The 21717-nt window shown below is 38.5% G+C and overlaps 2 protein-coding genes and 1 pseudogene across 2 annotated transcripts in view; 2 read left to right on the top strand and 1 right to left on the bottom strand.

Annotated features, from left to right (window-relative positions):
* Positions 1–7530: 7530 nt before the first annotated feature.
* Positions 7531–8457, top strand: LOC147486269 (uncharacterized). Its single transcript, XM_086573695.1, has one exon. The coding sequence runs from the start codon at positions 7546–7548 to the stop codon at positions 8455–8457; it is 912 nt and encodes a 303-aa protein (XP_086429821.1). The 5' UTR covers positions 7531–7545.
* Positions 8458–12290: 3833 nt separating this feature from the next.
* The window catches only part of LOC147486265 (uncharacterized), a 33877-nt gene continuing 24450 nt past the window's right edge, over positions 12291–21717 (top strand). The window contains exon 1 of the mRNA XM_086572551.1: positions 12291–12406. The gene's annotated coding sequence lies outside the window, so the exon portion shown is untranslated. The remainder of the gene's footprint in view (positions 12407–21717) is intronic.
* On the bottom strand, positions 15097–19754 carry LOC147486268 (NDR1/HIN1-like protein 10 pseudogene; annotated as a pseudogene).

The raw sequence follows: 21717 nt of genomic DNA, 5'->3' as shown, positions 1-21717 counted from the left end.
TATGAGAGGAAGTCGGTCGAAAACAAAGTGCTGCTCATTAAGAAATTTTCCAACACGAAGTACAAAGAAGGTTCTTCAATGTCTGAGCATCTTAAAGAAGTACAGAATACCATCAATCAGTTGCACTTAATGAAGATTGATATGGGTGACGAAGTTGAGGCTTTGTTACTATTAAACTCTCTACCCGACAGTTGGGAGACTTTAGCAGTTTCTCTTAACGGAGCCGCTAAGGATGGAGTTATTTCGATAGAGATAGCTACCGGGGCATTGTTGAATGAGGAGACAAGAAAGGATTCACGAAGCAGCTCCTCTCACTCAGAGATACTTGTCACAGAGAAGCGGGGGAGAGGTAAAAGCAGAAACCCATCTCATTCTAGAGGTGATGACAGAAGCAAATCTAAGGGTGAAGCTAGAACTCCTAAGGCAGAGAGACAATGTTACTATTATGCCACCAAGGGTCACTTCAGGTATGAGTGCAGAACACTAAGAGGGATAAGAAGAATAATTGTGTACATGAAGACATGGTAAAGAGGAACGGAAACACAAGCAGAGATACTACCGCACTAGTCGACGATGGTCTAGTGGGAGTTATGTCATAATGTGGTGTGTGCTGTCTTAATACCTCATGCCAAGATACAGAGTAGGTGATAGATACAGGAGCATCCTATCACGTCATACCGCATAGGGGATTCTTCACTACCTACAGCTGTGGTGAATTTGGTGAGGTAAAGATGGGTAACAGTGGAGTCTCGAAGATTGTAGGCATTGGTGATGTTCATGTAGAAACCAATGTCGGATACACCTTGACACTCAAGGATGTAAAACATATCCCTGACATTCGGCTAAGCCTAATTTCCACTGGGAAGTTAGATGATGATGACTTTCTAAATTCATTTGGTAATGGGGTATGGAAACTGAGTAGAGGTTTCTATTATAGCAGCCAAAAGGAAAAAAAAAACTTGCTCTCTTTACAAGACACAGGCTAGTCTGTGTAAAGCAGAAGTTAATATGGTAGGAGAATAAGCTTCCTCCGAATTATGGCACAAGAGACTGTGTCATATGGGAGAAAAATGCATGGAAGTTCTTGCCAAGCAAAAGGCCTTGCCAGACATCAAAGGCACGCATTTAAATAGATGCACTCACTTTTTGGTAGGAAGCAACACAGGGTGTATTTCCAAAGATTTCCGCCTCACAGAAAGGACAATGTCCTTGAGCTAGTTCACACTGACTTATGTGCTCCTATGAAAGTAAAGTCCCACGGGGGAAAGAAGGATATGGGCATATAGTCTGAAGACCAAGGATGAAGTACTTGGCGTGTTCAAGATTTTTCATAGTATGGTAGAAAGAGAGACAGGGAAGCCTTTGAAGTGTATTCACTTAGTTAACTGATGGGAGATGTTAGTTGGGGCGGGTATCTTAAATTAACCCTGGTTAATAGCAACATTACTATTCCACCCAATACCAATAATAAAAGCCCTTTAATGGGGACCGCGAGTGGGCGATTGGGTGTTACTTAAGCCTACACTAATTTCTTTGTTCCAGTGCACACCAAATTGTACCCCAAGTAGTAAATATTGTTTGGTGAGTTTTTCCTTATCTTTTCTTCCCTCCAAAACTTGCCCAAATAGGTAACTTTCACTTTGCACTAAGAAAGCTTGGATCTTATGGCATCTTCAAGCAATCCCGGCCTACACCTATTACTAGCTCTATTAGTAATGGGGTTACTATAAACAACTCTTGGAGTTCTCTTTTCAGTAGAACTGGTAACCAAGATACAACTGTTGCTTTCAAATCATTCTCTCCTATTATTATCGATGGGGTAGCTCAAGTCCCTAACGATCTAGTAGAACAAGGCATAAAACAATGGGATGAATACTTGGTTGGATACTTCCTTGATAGAAGATTGTCATTTCCGACGGTGAAGGATTTTCTAGAAAAGAAATGGAAATTGAAAGGGTCATTTAACCTTACTACTGATAAAGATTTGTTTTACATGAACTTTACAGGTTCTGAGGATCGTCAAATGGTGTCAGAGGAAGGACCGGTGTTCATTGTTGGAAGGGTGTTTGTGATAAAACAATGGTCAGTGGAAGTGGATAGTTACAAAAGTAAGGTGGCTACTATCCCACTTTGGGTTAAACTACTGGATGTATCAAAAGAAATGTGGACACTTGATGGTCTCTTGTACCTTGCTAGCTTGGTTGGAGGCTCACTGATGTTCATGGATGACACTACTGCGAAATGGAAAAGGTTATCCTTTGCTCGCTTTTGTATCGAATTTCCTGTAAACTACGAGTATAAAGAAACTATAAAAATCAAAGCTAGAACCCGAGAGATTGTGATTCCGCTTGAATATCCATGGAAGCCTTTGTCTTGTGAGAAATGTAATCGATTTGGTCATAGTACCGATCAGTGTGGTGCAAGAACTACTAGGGTGTGGACAAGAAAGCAAAATGGGCAACCAAATGGTGCTGGAGCAACTAATGAAGGGACTACTCATAGGGAAACAGAGAGTGATGTAAGAGTGCAGCTAGGAGGTGACCACGTATCTGAAAGAGCAGTTGAACCTCTTGCCATAGTGGTTGCTACGAGCTCACTTACAAAACAAGTATTGGTCATCAGAGAAGCTAGCAGATATTGTGGGAAACTTAAATCAGAAGAGAGAATGTGTGAACACATGTAGAACCCTCATCATTGCTACAAAAAGTGGTGGTGCCAGAAACCCTCAAACTGCAAACCCTAGACAAAGAAGTAATAGAGCAGTGGCAAGTGCATATGAGAGTCATCGACATAGAGTTTTACCGGTTAACCAATTGCTGAGTAGTAGAGAACGAAATATGTATGAAGGGTTAGCTGCTGGATATGAGGACGAAGATAATGTTCTCTCAGAGAACGAAACTGAGTTCTTTAACGATAATGTAGCACTTGCTTTGCGTAAGAGCTCATCAAGGTATGAAGTGACTTATGAGGATCAAAATCAATGGACTACTATGAAGCCAAAAAGAAGCAAAATGATTCAAAAGCGTTCTTCGAGAAAAATAGGGCTTACGCTTACAATGATGAAGAAGATAAAATCACTAATAAAAGACAAAAAGATTAGACGACTTGAGAACTACACTAAATAGTATTGGGATGATACTTTGGGACTCACTTATGTGTGTTGTGCTAGCGAAGGATTCTTTTGTAACTATGAGAAAGCGCAGACTCATCTTATGAAGGATTATCCTAAGATTGTTAAGGACACCATGACTAGGAAGTAGGATTGCTATCCCTACTTTCTTAGGTTCGAATGTAGTATGGTCAATGTGTTATCTTAAGTATGTTAGGCTTGAAGCCTATCGTTATATATTGTTGTGTCTTTGTGTTCCTCCTTTTAATGATCTACTCTTAGGGAGGCTTTGTAAGGTTTAACTATTTGCAATATAACAAGTGGGGGTCTGCCTTAATCCCAGCTTAATTTTTCAAAAAATAAAATAATCCCATATTTCACAAATCTAAAATATGTGGTGTTTGGATTTTTGTTCCGATGCAAAAAATGAGGTTTCTCATTCCACCACAATTTAGCGACCTTAGAGAGTGTTACACCAAACTTGGAAACACAATCCGCTCCAAAGTTGGTCTCTCTCCAAGTGGATGTGACGTTGATCCACTCTACTGGCTCCTTGAGGTCTTGGCCGTCTTGCCTTGCTGCCTTGAGCTTTCAGGGTACCCTGTTAGACTGGAATGCAAGTGCCACCGAAGAGGAGTCGGTTTCCAAGCAGATACTTGTCCATCTCAATTCAAGAGCCTTTTAACCCCGTCAATGATTGCATGAAACTCTTCCATAAAGTTTCTAGTTATGCCCAGTCCTGTAGTTCACCTACAGCAGCTCCCATCACCAACTCATCAGAGTTTCTGTATAGAGTGCCTCAACCAGGATGGCTAAGAGAACACCATCTGTGTTGACTTTCAGCATCCTCACAGGAGGAACTAGCAAAAGCACTCAAGTATTTGTGGGGCACGCCTAAGCTTGTGAACTAATCTCAGGGAATGCAGAACTAATCTCAAGTATTTGTGGTAGCATATGCCTTTAAAGTTTGAGGCCTTGTCATCATACAGAACATTGTTCGTATTCTTACATAGATTGACCAAACAAGTAATGCTCGCACTTTCCTTAGTAATATACTTTCACATCTATCACAAGTATCCCCAAAATTTAAGATTATCATAATTTTTTCTTACTAAGCAAAGGTTGGATTAATGAATAAGATTGATTGTATAACAGAGCTCATCTAATCTTTTATACAGGACTGCTACTAGTATGAGGAAAGGCAAGGGTGTATTGCCCTGCACTGTGGCTATAACACCCCGTCTTTTATTTGCTTTTCCTATAATAATAGTAGTATTAATAATAATAATAATAATAATGAAATAGATAAAACAGATATATGATAACTATCAGCTTATGGATAAAAGTCCCGTAAGTAACTAGATAAGTGTTATCCTTGTTTTTCGGGGAGGTTTAAAAAAAAAAAAAATCTCACGTAGAGTTTTTTTGGAAAAAAAAAGGAGTTTTACTGAAAGAAGAAAAGGTTTTGAACGAGAAAGATCGTCTTTTCGTGCAACAGTCGACTTCGGTCTTTCGGGATTTTTCTCGTTGTTCAGTTTATAAACAGTGAGTAGTTTGAAGATATATTTTTATATTTGTTTATGCTAATCATATCAGTAATACTGTTTCCATATTTGAGATATTGTAAACCCTGTTAATGGTGCCGGCTGTTAGATAAAAAATTTAGCAGTACTAAAGTATGTAAAACTCTGATAAATTTGAGAATTTAAACTGTCGAAGCCTTGACACCGGTTGTTAATGGCGTCACCATCAAAACCAAATCGTCCTATATATTTTTGGTTGTGTTTGAATGATGTGTTTTGTTTGATTGTGTGGTGATGTTAACTATTGTGGTTATAATTGAATTGAATGGTGGTTGTGGTGGGTTTTACTTGGTTGTTAGTCGTTGGATGGTGAAGAATAGAGTGGGTGCCGGAGAGCGTGAGGGGAAGCTTCAGAACCGGTGCATTAATAGAGGTCAATGTCGATCCAGTTATGAGGGACGAATTTGATAAACAATGATTTGGGTTTTTGGTAGGAATTAAAGTAGTAGGGGTTTTGTTGTAGGTTAATTTCGGTTGGTTGGAGAGGTGAGTGGTGGTCCGGCAAGTGAAGCTTTAGCAGACCATTAATGGAGTCGATTTGGGATTTTCGCAGTATAAGGGAATGGGGATTTTTGGGTATCGGTAGATTGGGGGTTTGAAGGGGACTGGAACCGTGGGGTTCATAGTGGAGATAGGTTGGTTGGTGGTGGTGGCTGATCGATGGAAGGTGTTGTGAGGAAGAAGATGAATAGTGAATTTCAATTTGGGCTTGGGCCAAATCGTGGGTGGGATTGAATGTTTAATTTTTGAATTTTCTTTTTTTTTTTAACTTAAGTTTAGACTTTGGGCCTTAGGAGTTGGGCTTTTGGGTTAGAGGAGTTTAGGTCTGGTTGATTCGCTGTTGACCGGGTTGGTTCGCTTGGTTTGGTTGGATTGACCATTGGCGGCAGTGACTTTGATCGTTGACGGGGTTGACTTTGACCAGTTGACCCAAATTTGACTTTTACCTCATATTATGATTCAGTCTATTAGGATAGGTCTAGGATTATTAGCATGCTTGACTTTAGGCTAAGACCTTTCTAAATATACTTGTGTACGTGTATTTACTACTTTGTGATATGTCAGTCTTTTATGATGCACAACGTTATGACACTTATACATCCATAAAATTAATAACGCGTAAACCAAAAATATATGAATCAAGATACTTCTTCGTTCTCTGAAATAATATATGCAATAAAGTTCAATAATGCGTAAACAAATTTATCGAGAACTCTCTACGCCTCAAGTTTTGGAATTGAGTTTTATGACTGATGATGTCATATGTTAGGTGGGCATTTATTGAATGTGCCATAAATGGCCCGTTAGCGTTATATATGGGTATTCATTAAATGTGCCATGAATGACTCGGGTATTCATTGAATGTGCCATGAATGACCAGATTGTTTGGACTACCCTAAAGAGGAACTAAGGTATTCGCCTTGCGAGTTAGTTGTATTCCTTGAGTGTACGGGAATGTAGGGTTGGGTATTCCTTGAATATGGCGGGAATGACCCAGGGCATTCATTGAATGTGCCATGAATGACCCGTTAGTGATATGATAGGTATTCCTTGAATGTGGCAAGAATGACCTAAGGTATTCATTGAATGTGCCATGAATGACCTGAGTTTTGTGCCCAAAGAGGTTGTGAAATATGTGTATGAAAGCCCAGAGGTGGCTATGATATTGAGGTATTCGGTGGGAGAGAGGCACACATGAATGTGTGATTTGGCAAATGTGTAGAGTGCAAATCGTGGAGTAGGTACTAAAGGGTGGGTGTATAAGAAAAGTAATTGATTAATTGATAAGAGAAATTGATTTGATTATGCGAGTGTGTTTGGGCTTACATTTGAATACTTATAAGATATCTACATATGTTATATAAGATTTCTAACTTTCTTTTGGGAGGAGGTAGGGACTTAATAATATTTTGTGCGGGGACGCCGTCCTACCCCAATCTGGCGGATGGATACGGTAATTTTTAGTTCAATTACTTAGTTATCAAAACAAGTTATTATAACGAGTTAATAAGATGGGAGTCTTGCTTGGGAAGAAACTATGCCGGTTAAAATGACGGAACTACCTGTCTTCCAAGCTGGAAATGATTATATTATGATATATTTAAAGTGTTAGTTGGGATAAGTAAAGATTGGATATGTTTATATGTGGTTAGTCTACTCATACCAAAAAATTCCATTTTTGGACCCATCTACGTTTGCTTTGTTTTGGCAACGTGGGTGTGTTCTTGGGAACATAAGTGGAAGCCAGTGGAACCGCGGCGTGTGATTTGGATTCTTGCCTGGAGCAGTCCATTAGTTCTTTTGTTATGTCTGATTCTTATTGAAAGAATGTAATAACGTAGTTATATTTTCAGCATGACATGAGAACATGGTAGTAAGGACTATTTATTCAGAGAGTCTGTTTGATGTTTTGTTTGGACGGGATGATATCTTAATAAAGTAATGGCGGATAATTGTTGGGATTATTTTAATTTAAGTTGATTCTTGTATGATGGGGGTTTTAGGTTTTGACATGTGTTGTATCCACCCCGTCATAGCCTGAGTTTTTAAACAATTAAATCGAGTGATGTTTGAGATATTTATATTTCAAATATTCACTTTGTAATTATTTAGAAATTCGGGCTATGACATTTTGGTATCATAGCCTAGGTTAGCTTAGTTTGAGAAAGTCTAAGTGATCATCGGATGTGGAATATGGGTTATAGTGTTGAGAGTTTTGGATATAAGTGAATATTAACGGGAGTTTTGTTTGAACTGTAGATCATGGTTGAGACACGTAATGGTAATACTCATCGACTGCGGTGAACACTCCGTCTGAGATGTCGAGGACAGTTGAATCAGTTGTTGCAGGCTATGCAGAATAACCATCCTGTTCAGGGAGATCCTTTTACTAAGCGCAATAAGGAGTTTGGTACTCTTGGTGGGCAGCGATTTACTGGTGTTGGGAATGCGATTGCAGTAGAGTCTTGGATTCAAAGTTGTGAAAATGTATTTGAGCGTATGCAGCTTACTGAGGTTCAGAAGCAGGAGTTGGCAGCTCACCAACTTGATGACGCTGCTAGGTTTTGGTGGCGAGCTCTCACCCCTAGTCTGGACACTATAACTTTGACTTGGGAGGACTTCAAGGTTAGATTTGAGAGTAAGTTCATTCCTGAGGCAATAAAAGAGCAGTTGGCTCAACAGTTCTTTGAGTTGACTCAAGACGGGAAGTCTGTGACTGGGTATGTGACCAAGTTTAATGAGTTATCGAGGTTTGCTCCCTATCTTGTGGATACTGACAAGAAGAAAAACCAAAAGTTCATACGTGGGTTAGAGAGTCACTTGTCCAGCAAGTTGATTCCTTTTGACGGGGACACTTTTGATCGTGTGTTGGACTTGGCATTGAGATATGAGGAACAGAATGCAGCCCTAAGAGAGTCGAGGGGGAAGAGGAAGTTTGGTGAGATACCAGTTGTTGGTCCTAGGCCTTTAAAGAGCAGACAACCAAATAGGTTTAGGCCTTATGATATACCTCAGAGGGGTCCGTTTCAGAGACCACCATCCCGGGGTTTCAGGGAGGATTTCATCAGCAGGGTGTATTCCGACCCCAGGGAGGATTTGCACAGCAGGGTGGTTATAGGCCACCGGGGCAGCCTGGAGGCTATAGACCTCAGGGGAATCAGTGGCAGAGGCAAGGTCCCCAGCTTCAGGGTCGAGCTCCCACTCTTCTGTATCGACCAACAACATTACTTTTACCTGCACCAGCACCAGCGCTTCGAGCCATAGTTCCTATTGAAAAGGCTTGCTGGGAGTGTAAGCAGGTGGGTCATTTATCTCGTTATTGCCCTACCAAGTAGGGTAATCAGCTTAACAGAGCACCAGCACCAGTCACTCGTGCTAGAGCCTATGCAGCTATGCCAGGACCTGGGAATGTTGAAGGTACCTTTAGTTCATCTCAGTTTACATTCAGAGTTTTGTTTGATTCGGGTGGTTCACATTCCTTTATATCTCGTCACTATGTTGAAAAAGAAAGTTTTAAAACTACCCTTTTATCTAAGCCCTTGTGTGTTGAGACACCGTTAGGAGGTTCTGTTACCTTGTATGACGAGTGCAAAGGTTTTAAGTTGTGTTTCTTAGACCGTGTCTTTATGGTAGACTTGATCGTTTTGGGGTTTGAGGGTTTCCATTTCATACTTGGTATGGACTGGTTGACGCGTTATCATGTTACCTTGAATTGTGAGAGGAGGGAGGTTATAATGAATACACCTGGCATGCCGAGGTTGATTCACACCTGTGTTAGTAAGGAGGACTCGGTGATGTCTAGCTTCCTGTGCTCTATAGAGATACCCACGAGGGATATCAGCGATGTGGAAGTAGTGAGAGACTTCAAAGATATTTTTCAGGAGATTCCAGGGTTGCCACCCAAGAGGGAGGTGGAGTTTCGTATAGACTTATTACCGGGGACTGCACCAGTTTCAAAGTCGGCTTACCGGTTGGCACCTAAGCTTTTGGACGAAATGAAAGTGCAAGTCGAGGAATTACTCAAGAAGGGGTAAGAGTTTAAGTTTTAGTGTTTTTGTTTGTGGCTTAACCATATCTTTTGAGTATAGGGGTTTGAATCTTTTAAGGTGTGTATGACATGTTCATACGACCGAGCAACTCAGCATGGGGTGTGCCTGCTATTTTTGTTTCAAAGAAGGATGGTACTTTGAGGATGTGTATTGACTTCAGGAATTTGAACCAGGTGACTATTAAAAATAAGTATCCGCTTCCTAGGATTGATGATTTGTTGGACCAGTTGAAAGGGGCTAAGATATTTTCAAAGTTTGATTTAAGGACTGGTTATTATCAGATGGGAGTTGAAGAGAAGAGTATTCCTTTGACTGCATTTAGAACTCGGTATGGGTTGTATGAGTTTTCGTGGATGCCTTTGGGTTGACGAATGCACCTACATTCTTTATGGACCTGATGAATCGTATTTTCAGGCCCTATTTGGATAAATTTTTGATTGTTTTCATTGATGACATTTTAGTGTATTCACAAAACACAGAAGAACATAAGATGCATTTGAAGATAGTTATGCAGACGTTTAGAGAACAGCAGTTGTATGCTAAGTTTAGCAAGTGCCATTTTTGGGAGGAAGAAATTCGTTTCTTGGAACATATGGTATCTAGTGAAGGGATTGCTGTAGACCCTGAGAAGGTTGCTGCAGTGAAAGAATGGAAACAACCAACCACTGTTACAGAGATTAGGAGTTTCCTGGGGTTAGCAGGATATTATCGGAGATTTATTGAGAAGTTCTCGCTTATTGCATCTCCGCTCACGAAGTTAACTAGAAAGGACGTGAAGTTTATGTGGACTAATGATTGTGAGAAGGCTTTCTTAGAATTGAAACAGAGGTTGACTCACGACTCAATTCTAGTAATCCCCTACTAGAGGAGGAAAAAACTAGTGGTTTTTACAGATGCTAGTGGAACTGGTTTGGGTTGTGTGTTAATGCAAGACTAGAAGGTGGTGTCGTATGCTTCACGACAGTTGAAAATACACGAGAGACGTTATCCTACTCATGACCTGGAGTTAGCGGCAGTGGTTTTTGCTTTGAAAGTGTGGAGACATTATTTATATGGTGAGAAGTTTGAGCTTTACACAGATCACAAGAGTTTGAAGTATCTTTATTCACAGAAAGAGTTGAATATGAGACAGCAGAGATGGATGGAGTTCATAAGTAGTTATGACTTCGAGATTCAGTATCACCCAGGCAAGGGCAATGTAGTTGCGGATGCACTTAGTCGATTGCCTGGTGTTTTGACTACTCTTATGGTGCAAGAGTGGAAGAGTTTAGAGACTATAGCGAGCTTATGATGTCCGGACTACACCGATCTGATACGATTTAGGGGTATATATGCGGTTTGGAGGTTAGGCCGGTGATTTTCAGTAGAGTGATTGCCATGCAACACAAAGACCGATTTCTTTTGAGTCGGTTAGATGATCTGGTCATTGATATTTTAGATGATTGTCCGTCCCGCGATGGAGATTCGAGGGAGGATTGAGATTTCATGAGAGATTGTGTGTACCGTGATGATGCAGAGTTAAAGAAGGAGATATTATATGAAGCTCATCGTTCTCGGTTTACAATTCATTCTAGAGGAACGAAGATGTACCAAGACTTGAAGAGGACCTTTTGGTGGGAAGGAATGAAAAGAGATGTTGGAGAATATATTTCTCAGTGTTTAACTTGTCAGCAGGTTAAGCGTAACATCGAGGCCTTACGGATTATTGCGACCATTGGAGATACCGATGTGGAAATGGGAGCACATTTCTATGGATTTCATTGATGGCTTGCCTAAGTCTCGAAAAGGTAATGAATCTATTTCGGTTATTGTTGATCGTTTAACGAAGTCTGCTCATTTCATTCCTATTGACGTGCGTAGAAATATAGATAAGTTGGTTTCCTTGTACATTCGGGAAGTGGTCAGGTTACATGGGATTCCAGTGAGTATTGTTTCAGATCGAGATCCTTTGTTCACTTCTGAGTTTTGGAAAAGTTTTGCCGCTATGGGCACTAGTTTGGCGATGAGTACTGCTTATCATCCTCAGACAGATGGACAAACAGAGAGGGTGAATCAGATATTAGAAGATATGTTACGCTCTTGTGTAATGGATTTTGGTGGAGGATAGGAGGAGCATTTACCTTTGGTGGAGTTTGCATATAATAACAGTTTCCAGTCGAGCATCGGTATGGCACCCTTTGAGGCTTTGTATGGGTGTCCATGTCGTTCGCCTGCTTGTTGGGCAGACGTGGGAGACCGATTATTGCTTGGGCCTGAGATAGTGAGAGAGACATCTGAACAGATTAAAGTCATTAGAGAAAGGATTAAGACAGCATAGAGTAGGTAGAAGAGTTCTGCAGATTTGAAGAGAAAACGGGTTGAGTTTTATGTAGGCGATTTTGTGTTTTTGAAGGTTTCCCCTATGAGAGGAGTTATGAGGTTTGGCATGAAAGGAAAGTTGAGTCCACGATTTATTGGACCATATGAGATAGTAGCCTCCTGGTAGTTTGGCGTACCGTCTTGCTTTGCCGCCTAACTTAGCGATGATTCATGATGTCTTCCACGTGTCTATGCTACGGAAATGTGTGAAAGATCCTACTAAGGTTGTTCAGCCAGCAGAGCTAGAGTTGAACGATGATGTAACTTTCACAGTGAGACCTATCACGATAGTAGATAGGGATGTGAAACACCTTAGGAGGAGGATTGTAAACTTAGTAAAAGTGCAGTGGAGTGAAAGGGAAAATGATGTGACTTGGGAACTTAAAGATAAGATAAGGCAGATGAATCCTGAGCTCTTCTCTGACACTCTACCTTGAATCTCGGGACGAGATCCTTTTAAGGTGTGTATACTATAACACCCCGTCTTTTATTTACTTTTCCTATAATAATAGTAGTATTAATAATAATAATAATAATAATAAAATAGATAAAACAGATATATGATAACTATCAGCTTAGGGATAAAAGTCCCGTAAGTAACTAGATAAGTGTTATCCTTGTTTTTCGGGGAGGTTTAAAAAAAAAAAAAAAAAAAAAAAAAAAAAGGTTTCTCACGTAGAGTTTTTTTGGAAAAAAAAGAGAGTTTTACTGAAAGAAGAAAAGGTTTTGAACGAGAAAGATCGTCCTTTCGCGCAACAGTCGACTTCGGTCTTTCGGGATTTTTCTCGTTGTTCAGTTTATAAACAGTGAGTAGTCTGAAGATATATTTTTATATTTGTTTATGCTAATCATATCAGTAATACTATTTCCATATTTAAGATATTGTAAACCCTGTTAATGGTGCCGGCTGTTAGATACAAAATTTAGCAGTACTACAGTATGTAAAACTCTGATAAATTTGAGAATTTAAACTGTCGAAGCCTTGACACCGGTTGTTAATGGCGTCGCCATCAGAACCAAATCGTCCTATATATTTTTGGTTGTGTTTGAATGATGTGTTTTGTTTGATTGTGTGGTGATGTTAACTATTGTGGTTATAATTGAATTGAATGGTGGTTGTGGTGGGTTTTACTTGGTTGTTAGTCGTTGGATGGTGAAAAATAGAGTGGGTCTTGGAGAGCGTGAGGGGAAGCTTGAACCGCACATTAATAGAGGTCAATGTCGATCCAGTTGTGAGGGACGAATTTGATAAACAATGATTTGGGTTTTTGGTAGGAATTAAAGTAGTAGGGGTTTTGTTGTAGGTTAATTTCGGTTGGTTGGAGAGGTGAGTGGTGGTCCGGCGAGTGAAGCTTTAGCAGACCATTAATGGAGTCGATTTGGGATTTTCGCAGTATAAGGGAATGGGGATTTTTGGGTATCGGTAGATTGGGGGTTTGAAGGGGACTGGAACCGTGGGGTTCATAGTGGAGATAGGTTGGTTGGTGGTGGTGGCTGATCGGTGGAAGGTGTTGTGAGGAAGAAGATGAACAATGAATTTCAATTTGGGCTTGGGCCAAATCGTGGGTGGGATTGAATGTTTAATTTTTAAATTTTTTTTTTTTACTTAAGTTTAGACTTTGGGCCTTAGGAGTTGGGCTTTTGGGTTAGAGGAGTTTAGGTCTGGTTGGATCTAGCTGTTGACCGGGCCGGGTTGATCTTTATTGACCATTAAGCGGGTTGACTTTGAATGTTGACCAGGGTTGACTTTGACCAGTTGACCCAAATTTGACTTTTACCTCAGATTATGATTCAGTCTATTAGGATAGGTCTAGGATTATTAGCATGCTTGACTTTAGGCTAAGACCTTTCTAAATATACTTGTGTACGTGTATTTACTACTTTGTGATATGTCAGTCTTTTATGATGCACAACGTTATGACACTTATACATCCATGAAATTAATAACGCGTAAACCAAAAATATATGAATCAAGATACTCCTTCGTTCTCTGAAATAATATATGCAATAAATTTCAATAATGCGTAAACAAATTTACCGAGAACTCTCCACGCCTCAAGTTTTGGAATTGAGTTTTATGACTGATGATGTCATATGTTAGGTGGGCATTTATTGAATGTGCCATAAATGGCCCGTTAGCGTTATATATGGGTATTCATTGAATGTGCCATGAATGACGGGTATTCATTGAATGTGCCATGAATGACCAGATTGTTTGGACTGCCCTAAAGATGAACAAAGGTATTCGCCTTGCGGGTTAGTTGTATTCCTTAAGTATACGGGAATGTAGGGTTGGGTATTCCTTGAATGTGGCGGGAATGACCCAGGGCATTCATTGAATGTGCCATGAATGGCCCGTTAGTGATATGATAGGTATTCTTTGAATGTGGCAGGAATGACCTAAGGTATTTATTGAATGTGCCATGAATGACCTGAGTTTTGTGCCCAAAGAGGCTGTGAAATATGTGTATGAAAGCCCGTGAGGTGGCTATGATATTGAGGTATTCGGGAAAGAGGCACATAATGAATGTGTGATTTGGCAAATGTGTAGAGTGCAAATCGTGGAGTAGGTACTAAAGGGTGGGTGTATAAGAAAAGTAATTGATTAATTGATAAGAGAAATTGATTTGATTATGCGAGTGTGTTTGGACTTACATTTGAATACTTATAGGATATCTACATATGTTATATAAGATTTCTAACTTTCTTTTGCAGGAGGGTAGGACTTAATAATATTTTGTGCAGGGACGCGGTCCTACCCTAATACAGCAGTGGATATCGGTAAGTTTTAGTTCAATTACTTAGTTATCAAAACAAGTTATTATAACGAGTTAATAAGATGGGAGTCTTACTTGGAAAGAAACTATGCCGGTTAAAATGACGGAACTACCTGTCTTCTAAGCTGGGAATGATTATATTATGATATATTTAAAGTGTTAGTTGGGATAAGTAAATATTGGATATGTTTATATGTGGTTAGTCTACTCATACCAGCAAATTTCATTTTGCTGACCCATGTTTGCTTTGTTTTGGCAACGTGGGTGTGTTCTTGGGAACATAGGTGGAAGCCAGTGGAACCGCGGCATGTGATTTGGATTCTTGCCTGGAGCAGTCCGTTAGTTCTTTTGTTAGATCTGATTCTTATTGAAAGGATGTAATAGCGTAGTTATATTTTCAGCATGACATGAGAACATGGTAGTAAGGACTATTTATTCAGAGAGTCTGTTTGATGTTTTGTTTGGACGGGATGATATCTTAATAAAGTAATGGCGGATAATTGTTGGGATTATTTTAATTTAAGTTGATTCTTGTATGATGGGGGTTTTAGGTTTTGACATGTGTTGTGTCCACCCCGTCATAGCCTGGGTTTTTAGACAATTGAACCGACTAATGTTTGAGATATTTATATTTCAAATATTCACTTTGTAATTGTTTAGAAATTCGGGCTGTGACAGTGGCACTAAAACTCTCAATAGAACGCCCATCTTTAGAACGGTTACCAATCCATCTGACACCTTGAGCTCTGAAACACCCTGGCTATGGTACCATTAGATGTTAGAGGAATCTTCAAATGGCACTCTACATCAGGCTTCATATGCTAAGTCTTTAGTGATCTAACCCTGAACCTAATTCGAGTATAGAGCTTAACTTCGATGCTGAAAATTTCATTGTTCTTCTCTTGGTTGAATTTATTGATAACAGAACTACCAAGTACCATCACTTGTTTTCCAAGGAAGTTGGCACAAAGATTGCTATTGTTCTTATGACCTTGGAAGAAAGGTGGAAGATTTGCCTAACTGAATCTCTTCCCTTCATAAGAAGTGATAGCTTCCAATCTATAGTAGTAGATATTAACTTTCTTGTTCGGGTTCCTCACAACCATGCCTAGAGAGAGGTTGTAGCTCAAAGTTGTGCTACCATTTGTAAGATCAAACTGTTTAAGATCAGCGGTCACAACGTAAAATTTTAACTTGGCAGGATGTACGGCAAGCCAAAGGACAAGAGCGGCGACAAAAATAACGACAATTACCGTGATTGTATACTTAAAAACCTGGTACCGTTGTCATGGTGTTGCTTAAAGGAAAATCGAAGGACCATTATATGCAGCATTTTGTGAGTCTTCTTTTGTTTGTGACATTATCAAGAGATTAATATCTGAAGAGAATTGATGCAAAAGTTTAGAAGAAATGCAACTTATTTATGAGGTTTGCTTCAATGCACAGGCATTCCAATGCATTCCAATGTGCACTAATCTCAGCCCCACATCTGATTTTTGTTGGGAAATCCATGATCCAATACAAACTTGTTAACCGGATAAACTGGTTTGAGAAAAAACAAATACATGAAATACCAAATTTACCCAAAAACTAATCCACCCTAATAACCATCGTGGAAATTGGAAAGTGAAATAATACTTCACTATTTACTTCGGGCTGGTTCGAAAAAAAAAAAAAAAAGCAGTTAGCGCCAACCTCTCATACTTTTTTCGGGTTTATCTCCACTAAACTGAGTTCATCTCCATTGTTTCCCTTTCTCACTATCTTCCAAGAGAAATCCTCTACATTTCAAACTCTGGATTAGGCATCTCTCAAATACTCCTTCAGTACTCCTTCAGGTTTGGATATGAGTATTTAGTAATTTAGGCTTAGTTCATGAAATTTTTCTATGGATTGATTAGTGAATTAATATCTAGTTTCAAAATATATGTTATTTACATATGGTGGTGCTTGGTCTTCAATGGCAAACACAAGTTTTTTACATGTATATTTTGGTTCAATGGTTTACTTTTCTTGCTTGTTTATGACTTTCACACATATATCATGGTTTTCTCTATATAAATGCACCGATGCCATCAGAATCTACAATTAAATGTGCTAGGCGAGAGTAGTACTATCTAGTAAGGCTAAGAGCAGTGATCGGTCAGAGGCTCGCTTCTTTGTCTCCTTATCTTAGTTCCTTAGTTTTTCAAGAGCAGTTTTTCCCTCTCAAGTTTTGTGCATCCATCTATAATATTAGTACAGACTCTTAGACTAAAGTAGGTTCAATTCAAACTCTAAAAACATGTATAAGCAATTAAGAATGTAGACTGTAGTCACGTCTGACTTTATTTTCATGGTGAAGTCTTTGCAATAGTGCAATCAACAAAGGATAGTTTCATAACCTGATGATTCGAAATGGTCCTTTTTGGATAATCTGTATAAGAGGCAATTGAATCCTTCTATTGTAAGGACGGTTAGTTATATTTAATCTACTTTGTAAGATTAGCTTTGTCCATTGGAATGAAAATGCAAAAATTGTTTTTCTCAAGAGATTTTTACTTTTTATTCTTGAACCAACCAACTTAACTGCCCTCAGAAGTGCCAACCTTTTTAATAGCATAATGTTTTTGCATAAGGATTATACTAGATGCGGTTGTCTGGAGATCACGTACACAACATAGTCTTGACCTAAAAGTGTACCAGTTAAACATTACGCTCTCAACAATCCTGTGTATATTCTATAATAGTCAGGGTCTGTAACGTACTAATGTGGGCATGGACTAGTATTTATAAAAATCTAAGATCTGAAGTTTAAGCTGTAGGGTATAATTTAAATTCTAGCAAAAAGGTTTTCAGGTTTCATGCTTGATTCTGTTTTTGGTGAAAGTTGTTTCTCATCCTGTCTGAATAAAATAAATTTGAACACTATTGATTTTTATACGAAGCGAGAATAGCCATCTTGTTTGCAACTTTATATTATTCTTTACATATTTCTTTTTAAACTGTTTTTTGTTTTTGGTTAAATCCCATTATCGTTTGACTTGATTTGGAGCAGTCATATTGGATCTTGAGCGATGTTGGTATTATCCATCCTGTCCATTCTGAGATATTGAAGACTTTGTTTGAAATTGTTTTATTTGAGGATTGTGGCAACCAATGGAGTCTTAGCGGACCAATCTTGAGCTTGATACTCATCACTGAACAAGTAAAACTGTAAAACTGTGGAATCTTTGCAGTCCTTTTCTTTTCTACTTTGGAACTTGAAATAATCATAAAAATAAATAATAATAATAATAATAATAATAATAATAATAATAATAATAATAATAATAATGATAAATGATTTCACTAATAAAGATAATGATTTTATTATCACTAGTTCACTACTACTATATCATGATTATTATAATTATACATTATTACTACTATTATTATGGTACTACTATTACTCCAATTAGAATACTATTACTCCAATTAGAAGCAACAGTAAAAAGTGTTTACCAAGTAGCACCTGGTCGTTGTATCCTGGCATTATGTGGTTTGTGGGATCTGCATTCGGTTTTGGTTTTGGGGAGGGTTGGTTAGCTCCCTACAAATGAGGGATATCTGATTGTATCAAAAATAGAAAAAACACACTTACCTTGGGATGATTTTATTTAGTGTTGTTTTTATCTTAGTTTCTTATTTATTTTTATTCTTGCCAATCTATTACTTTCGAAAAAAGCCGATGTTGCCAAGTCTTTGGTACAAAAGTGAGTAGTCAAATCTTGCTTGACAACCCGGATCACTCTTGGTAACTTTAATGTCGTTAACATACACCTGACTCTGTAATGTTGCAATATCTTCCTCAACTCTTTTGAAGAAAACTGTGTGACCAACCTTACATCTACTGATTCCATGAAATATAGTATGACACTGTCAAGTACGAAGGGTAGCTGCCTTTTTGATGTGATAAACTAGTGACCTTATAAGTCATTCTTTCTTGCGGCAAAATTCTGTGTCCTGTGTATGAACAATCTCTATGCGTGGCGTCGACACCGTACATTTTAACATCCAATTTGTGAGGAGCAAAGCCATGTGCAGCTGCCAAAGCTAATTGGAATAGAATTTAATCTAGCTAGATTTAGTTTCTTGGCAATCCATACCATGCATTTTATATTCTCTGGGATCTAGCCCGACCTTCTATTAATCACGTTTTATATCCTTTGGTTACTGTCATGACTTTCTATCAATCAATGTCCCCTAATCGCGAAGAATTTTTATTCTTGAAACAACCAACTTAACTGTCCTCAGAAGTGCCAAACTTTTTAATAGCATAATGTTTTTGCATAGGGATTGTACTAGAAGCGATTGTCTGGAGATCACGTACACAAGATAGTCTTCACCTAAAAGTGTACCAGTTAAACATTACGCTCTCAACAATCCTGTGTATATTCTATAATAGTCAGGGTCTGTAACGTACTAATGTGTTTATGAATCAATTGAGGAGTTAAATCATACATGATCGAAATTGGCATTATATATTATTGTTGTTAGGGGAGTATGTATGTATTGTTAACTCAAAGGTGGCCCATTATATGGTGGGATGTGCAGTAGACGAATGGCGGGATTGCAAAATTAAGTTAAAGTAGGTACTAGATTATAATCTAGAATATTTATGTGATTGTGCTAAAGTGTGTACAGTAATAATGTGGTCAAGTGAAAAAGAGTTGAGAGATATGAACCCTGATGCTTCATGGCCAAAAATGCGAAGAAATAAATGAGCAAGTGGTTGAGAAAAAAGAATTATTAGTTAGAAATGTGATTTGGCATAGGCATACACAGGAGGGGGAGGGTGGATCAGTTAAATAGTTAAAAGTGTACCAGTTAAACAGTTAAACTGATTTACTTTCATCCCAATATCACTGCTGGCATTGTTAGTCGATCCTATAATTTTAGCGGCACACATGACACATACAAGAGCAGAAACAATCCTTGAGACTAGAGAAACTGAATTCTCACTTTTTCTAGCATAAATGTAAAAAAAAAATGATGTTAGAACAATATTACCTCCTCCTTTCTAGTTCTGGAATCACATCTTGAAAGAACTATAGTACTATACAACGTAATAACGAGAGTAGTGATAGTTTATAAGTAGATTCCTAGCCTGGCCGGATTGCCAATTATGTAGGTATTCTACTCCTTGAAAATTGAAATTGATCAAATTTTCAATACTAGGATTCAAGACATGTAAATATTGAGCTCCATAAGGGGAGTTTAATTACATATTGAACTTGCTTATCTTCTTATGTCACATAATAAGGGGAGTTTAATTTTACTGCTAGTTTCTTTTGACTTGCTTCAGTTGCTTAAATTATCATTACGCATTACTCACCTTCACCTTTTGTCCCTTCATGACACAAAGGTGAATCTTTTAATTGTTTATTTGTGAACCTAAAATGCTATTTTCTGTTTTATTTTTTATTTTAAAATAAAATTTTAACTTCAAATTAACGTTGCTTCACGTGTATACTCTTTATTTGTTGTTTATTTTATTTTCAACTTATAGTGCAAGAAGTAATTAATACATATTTATATTATAGTGATTAAGTGATGGTGGATATCTCTAATGAAGAAGGAGATTGGGCTACAAATATGTGTAATGACGCATGTCCGTATGAGGAAAGTGATTTTTCAGACACCAAAATAAATGTTGTGGAAGGTTCAACCAATGTGAGTTTGGAAGACGAAAATGAATCAGATGACCATAGCGTTAGTGAAATTGAAGGTTTTGAAGAACAGTCAAATGAAGCAGATACAAGAAGTGAACAAACTAATGAGAATGATTTCAATCTATTCAGTGGTAAGTTGGGAGGGGAAGATCTAGATGAAAATGCAATCATGTTTTCAATGCGTTTTAAAACCAGCAACGAGGCATTTGAGTTCTATAACGAGTATGCCAAGGTTGTTGGGTTTAGTGTACGCAAGGGTCTCTACCGATTTCATAAAGATATCCCGGTTAAAAGAAATTTTGTGTGCTCGTGCCAAGGTGAGAGAGAGGCGAAATATTTGAATATGGAACACAAAAGGAAACAACGTGAGTTGTCTAGATGCAAATGTCTTGCGATTTTTGAAGTGATTTTTTATATTAAATGCAATATGTGGGTTGTTAATAAGTTTGTTGCTGAACACACTCATCCACTTGTGCCTTATCCCAGTTCGATATTTGGTCGCTCACATAGAAAGATGGGGAGTGAAGATGCGGCTTTGGTAAAGAGTCTAATTGATGTGGGCATTAGACAATATCAATTGATGGATTTCCTTGTTTATAGGGCTGGCCAATTTTGTAAAGTTGGTTACATAAGAAAGGATTTGTATAATTATATGACCAGGATGAGGAAAATTTATTATATGAATGGAGATGCTAGCACACTTGTTTCCTGCATGAAAAACAAGTCGAAGATTGATCCAGAATTTTACTACTCATACGAACTGAATGAACTTAGCCAATTGATCCAGTTGTTCAAGGCGGTTCGGCGTCTCGCAGATTCTGATTGTTTTGGTGATGTGTTATTGTTTGATTCAACATACCAGACAAATCAATACAAAATGCCAATTGTCGTATTTGCTGGAGTGAACAATCATAGACAAACTATTGTATTTGGTTTTGCAGTTATGACTAGTGAGTTAGAGCAATTTTACATTTGGGTGTTAGAGCGTTTTACTTACGATGATGGTAAAGGCACCTAAGTCGGTCATAATAGATGGTGATCATGCAATTCGCAAAGCTATTAAAGCTACCTTATCTAGTGCTAGACATCGCTTATGTGCTTGGCACGCGTTCAAAAAATTGTATTGACAATGTCCGTGTCTCGGGTTTCAAAGGGACTTTTGTTCACTCATGTTTATGAAATGTTCGGAAGAAGAGTTTGACCAAATGTGGGAACATTTGTTAGAAAACACCAGTCCATGACCATGAGTGGGTGAAGAAGATATACAAAAAGAGGATGAGGTGGGCAGAGGCATATCTTCGAGGCGCATTCTTTGGTGGTTGTAGAACCAACCAACGTTGTGAAAGCATGAACTCTGTTATACGGCTTCATGTAAAGCCTGGTTTAAAAATGGTTGAGCTCTATGGAAAAATGGAGCTAGCACTTGAGAAGATCCGGCACCGTGAGCACGAAGAAGAAGTTATTACTCTGACAACCAAGCCGGTAATTGTGACCCACCTGACTGAGTATGAAAATCAGGCGAACTCCATCTATACACGGGCGGCTTTTAATGTGTTTAAGATGCAATTGCAGCAAGAGGCATTGTACATTGTTGATTCAATGAAGGATCATCAAGGTGACAATATTCGTTACTACACTTTGCATCGT

This window comes from Coptis chinensis, chromosome 7 (genome assembly GCF_015680905.1).
Source record: "Coptis chinensis isolate HL-2020 chromosome 7, ASM1568090v1, whole genome shotgun sequence".
Lineage (NCBI taxonomy): Eukaryota > Viridiplantae > Streptophyta > Magnoliopsida > Ranunculales > Ranunculaceae > Coptis > Coptis chinensis.
This window is presented reverse-complemented; position numbering and strand designations above follow the sequence as displayed.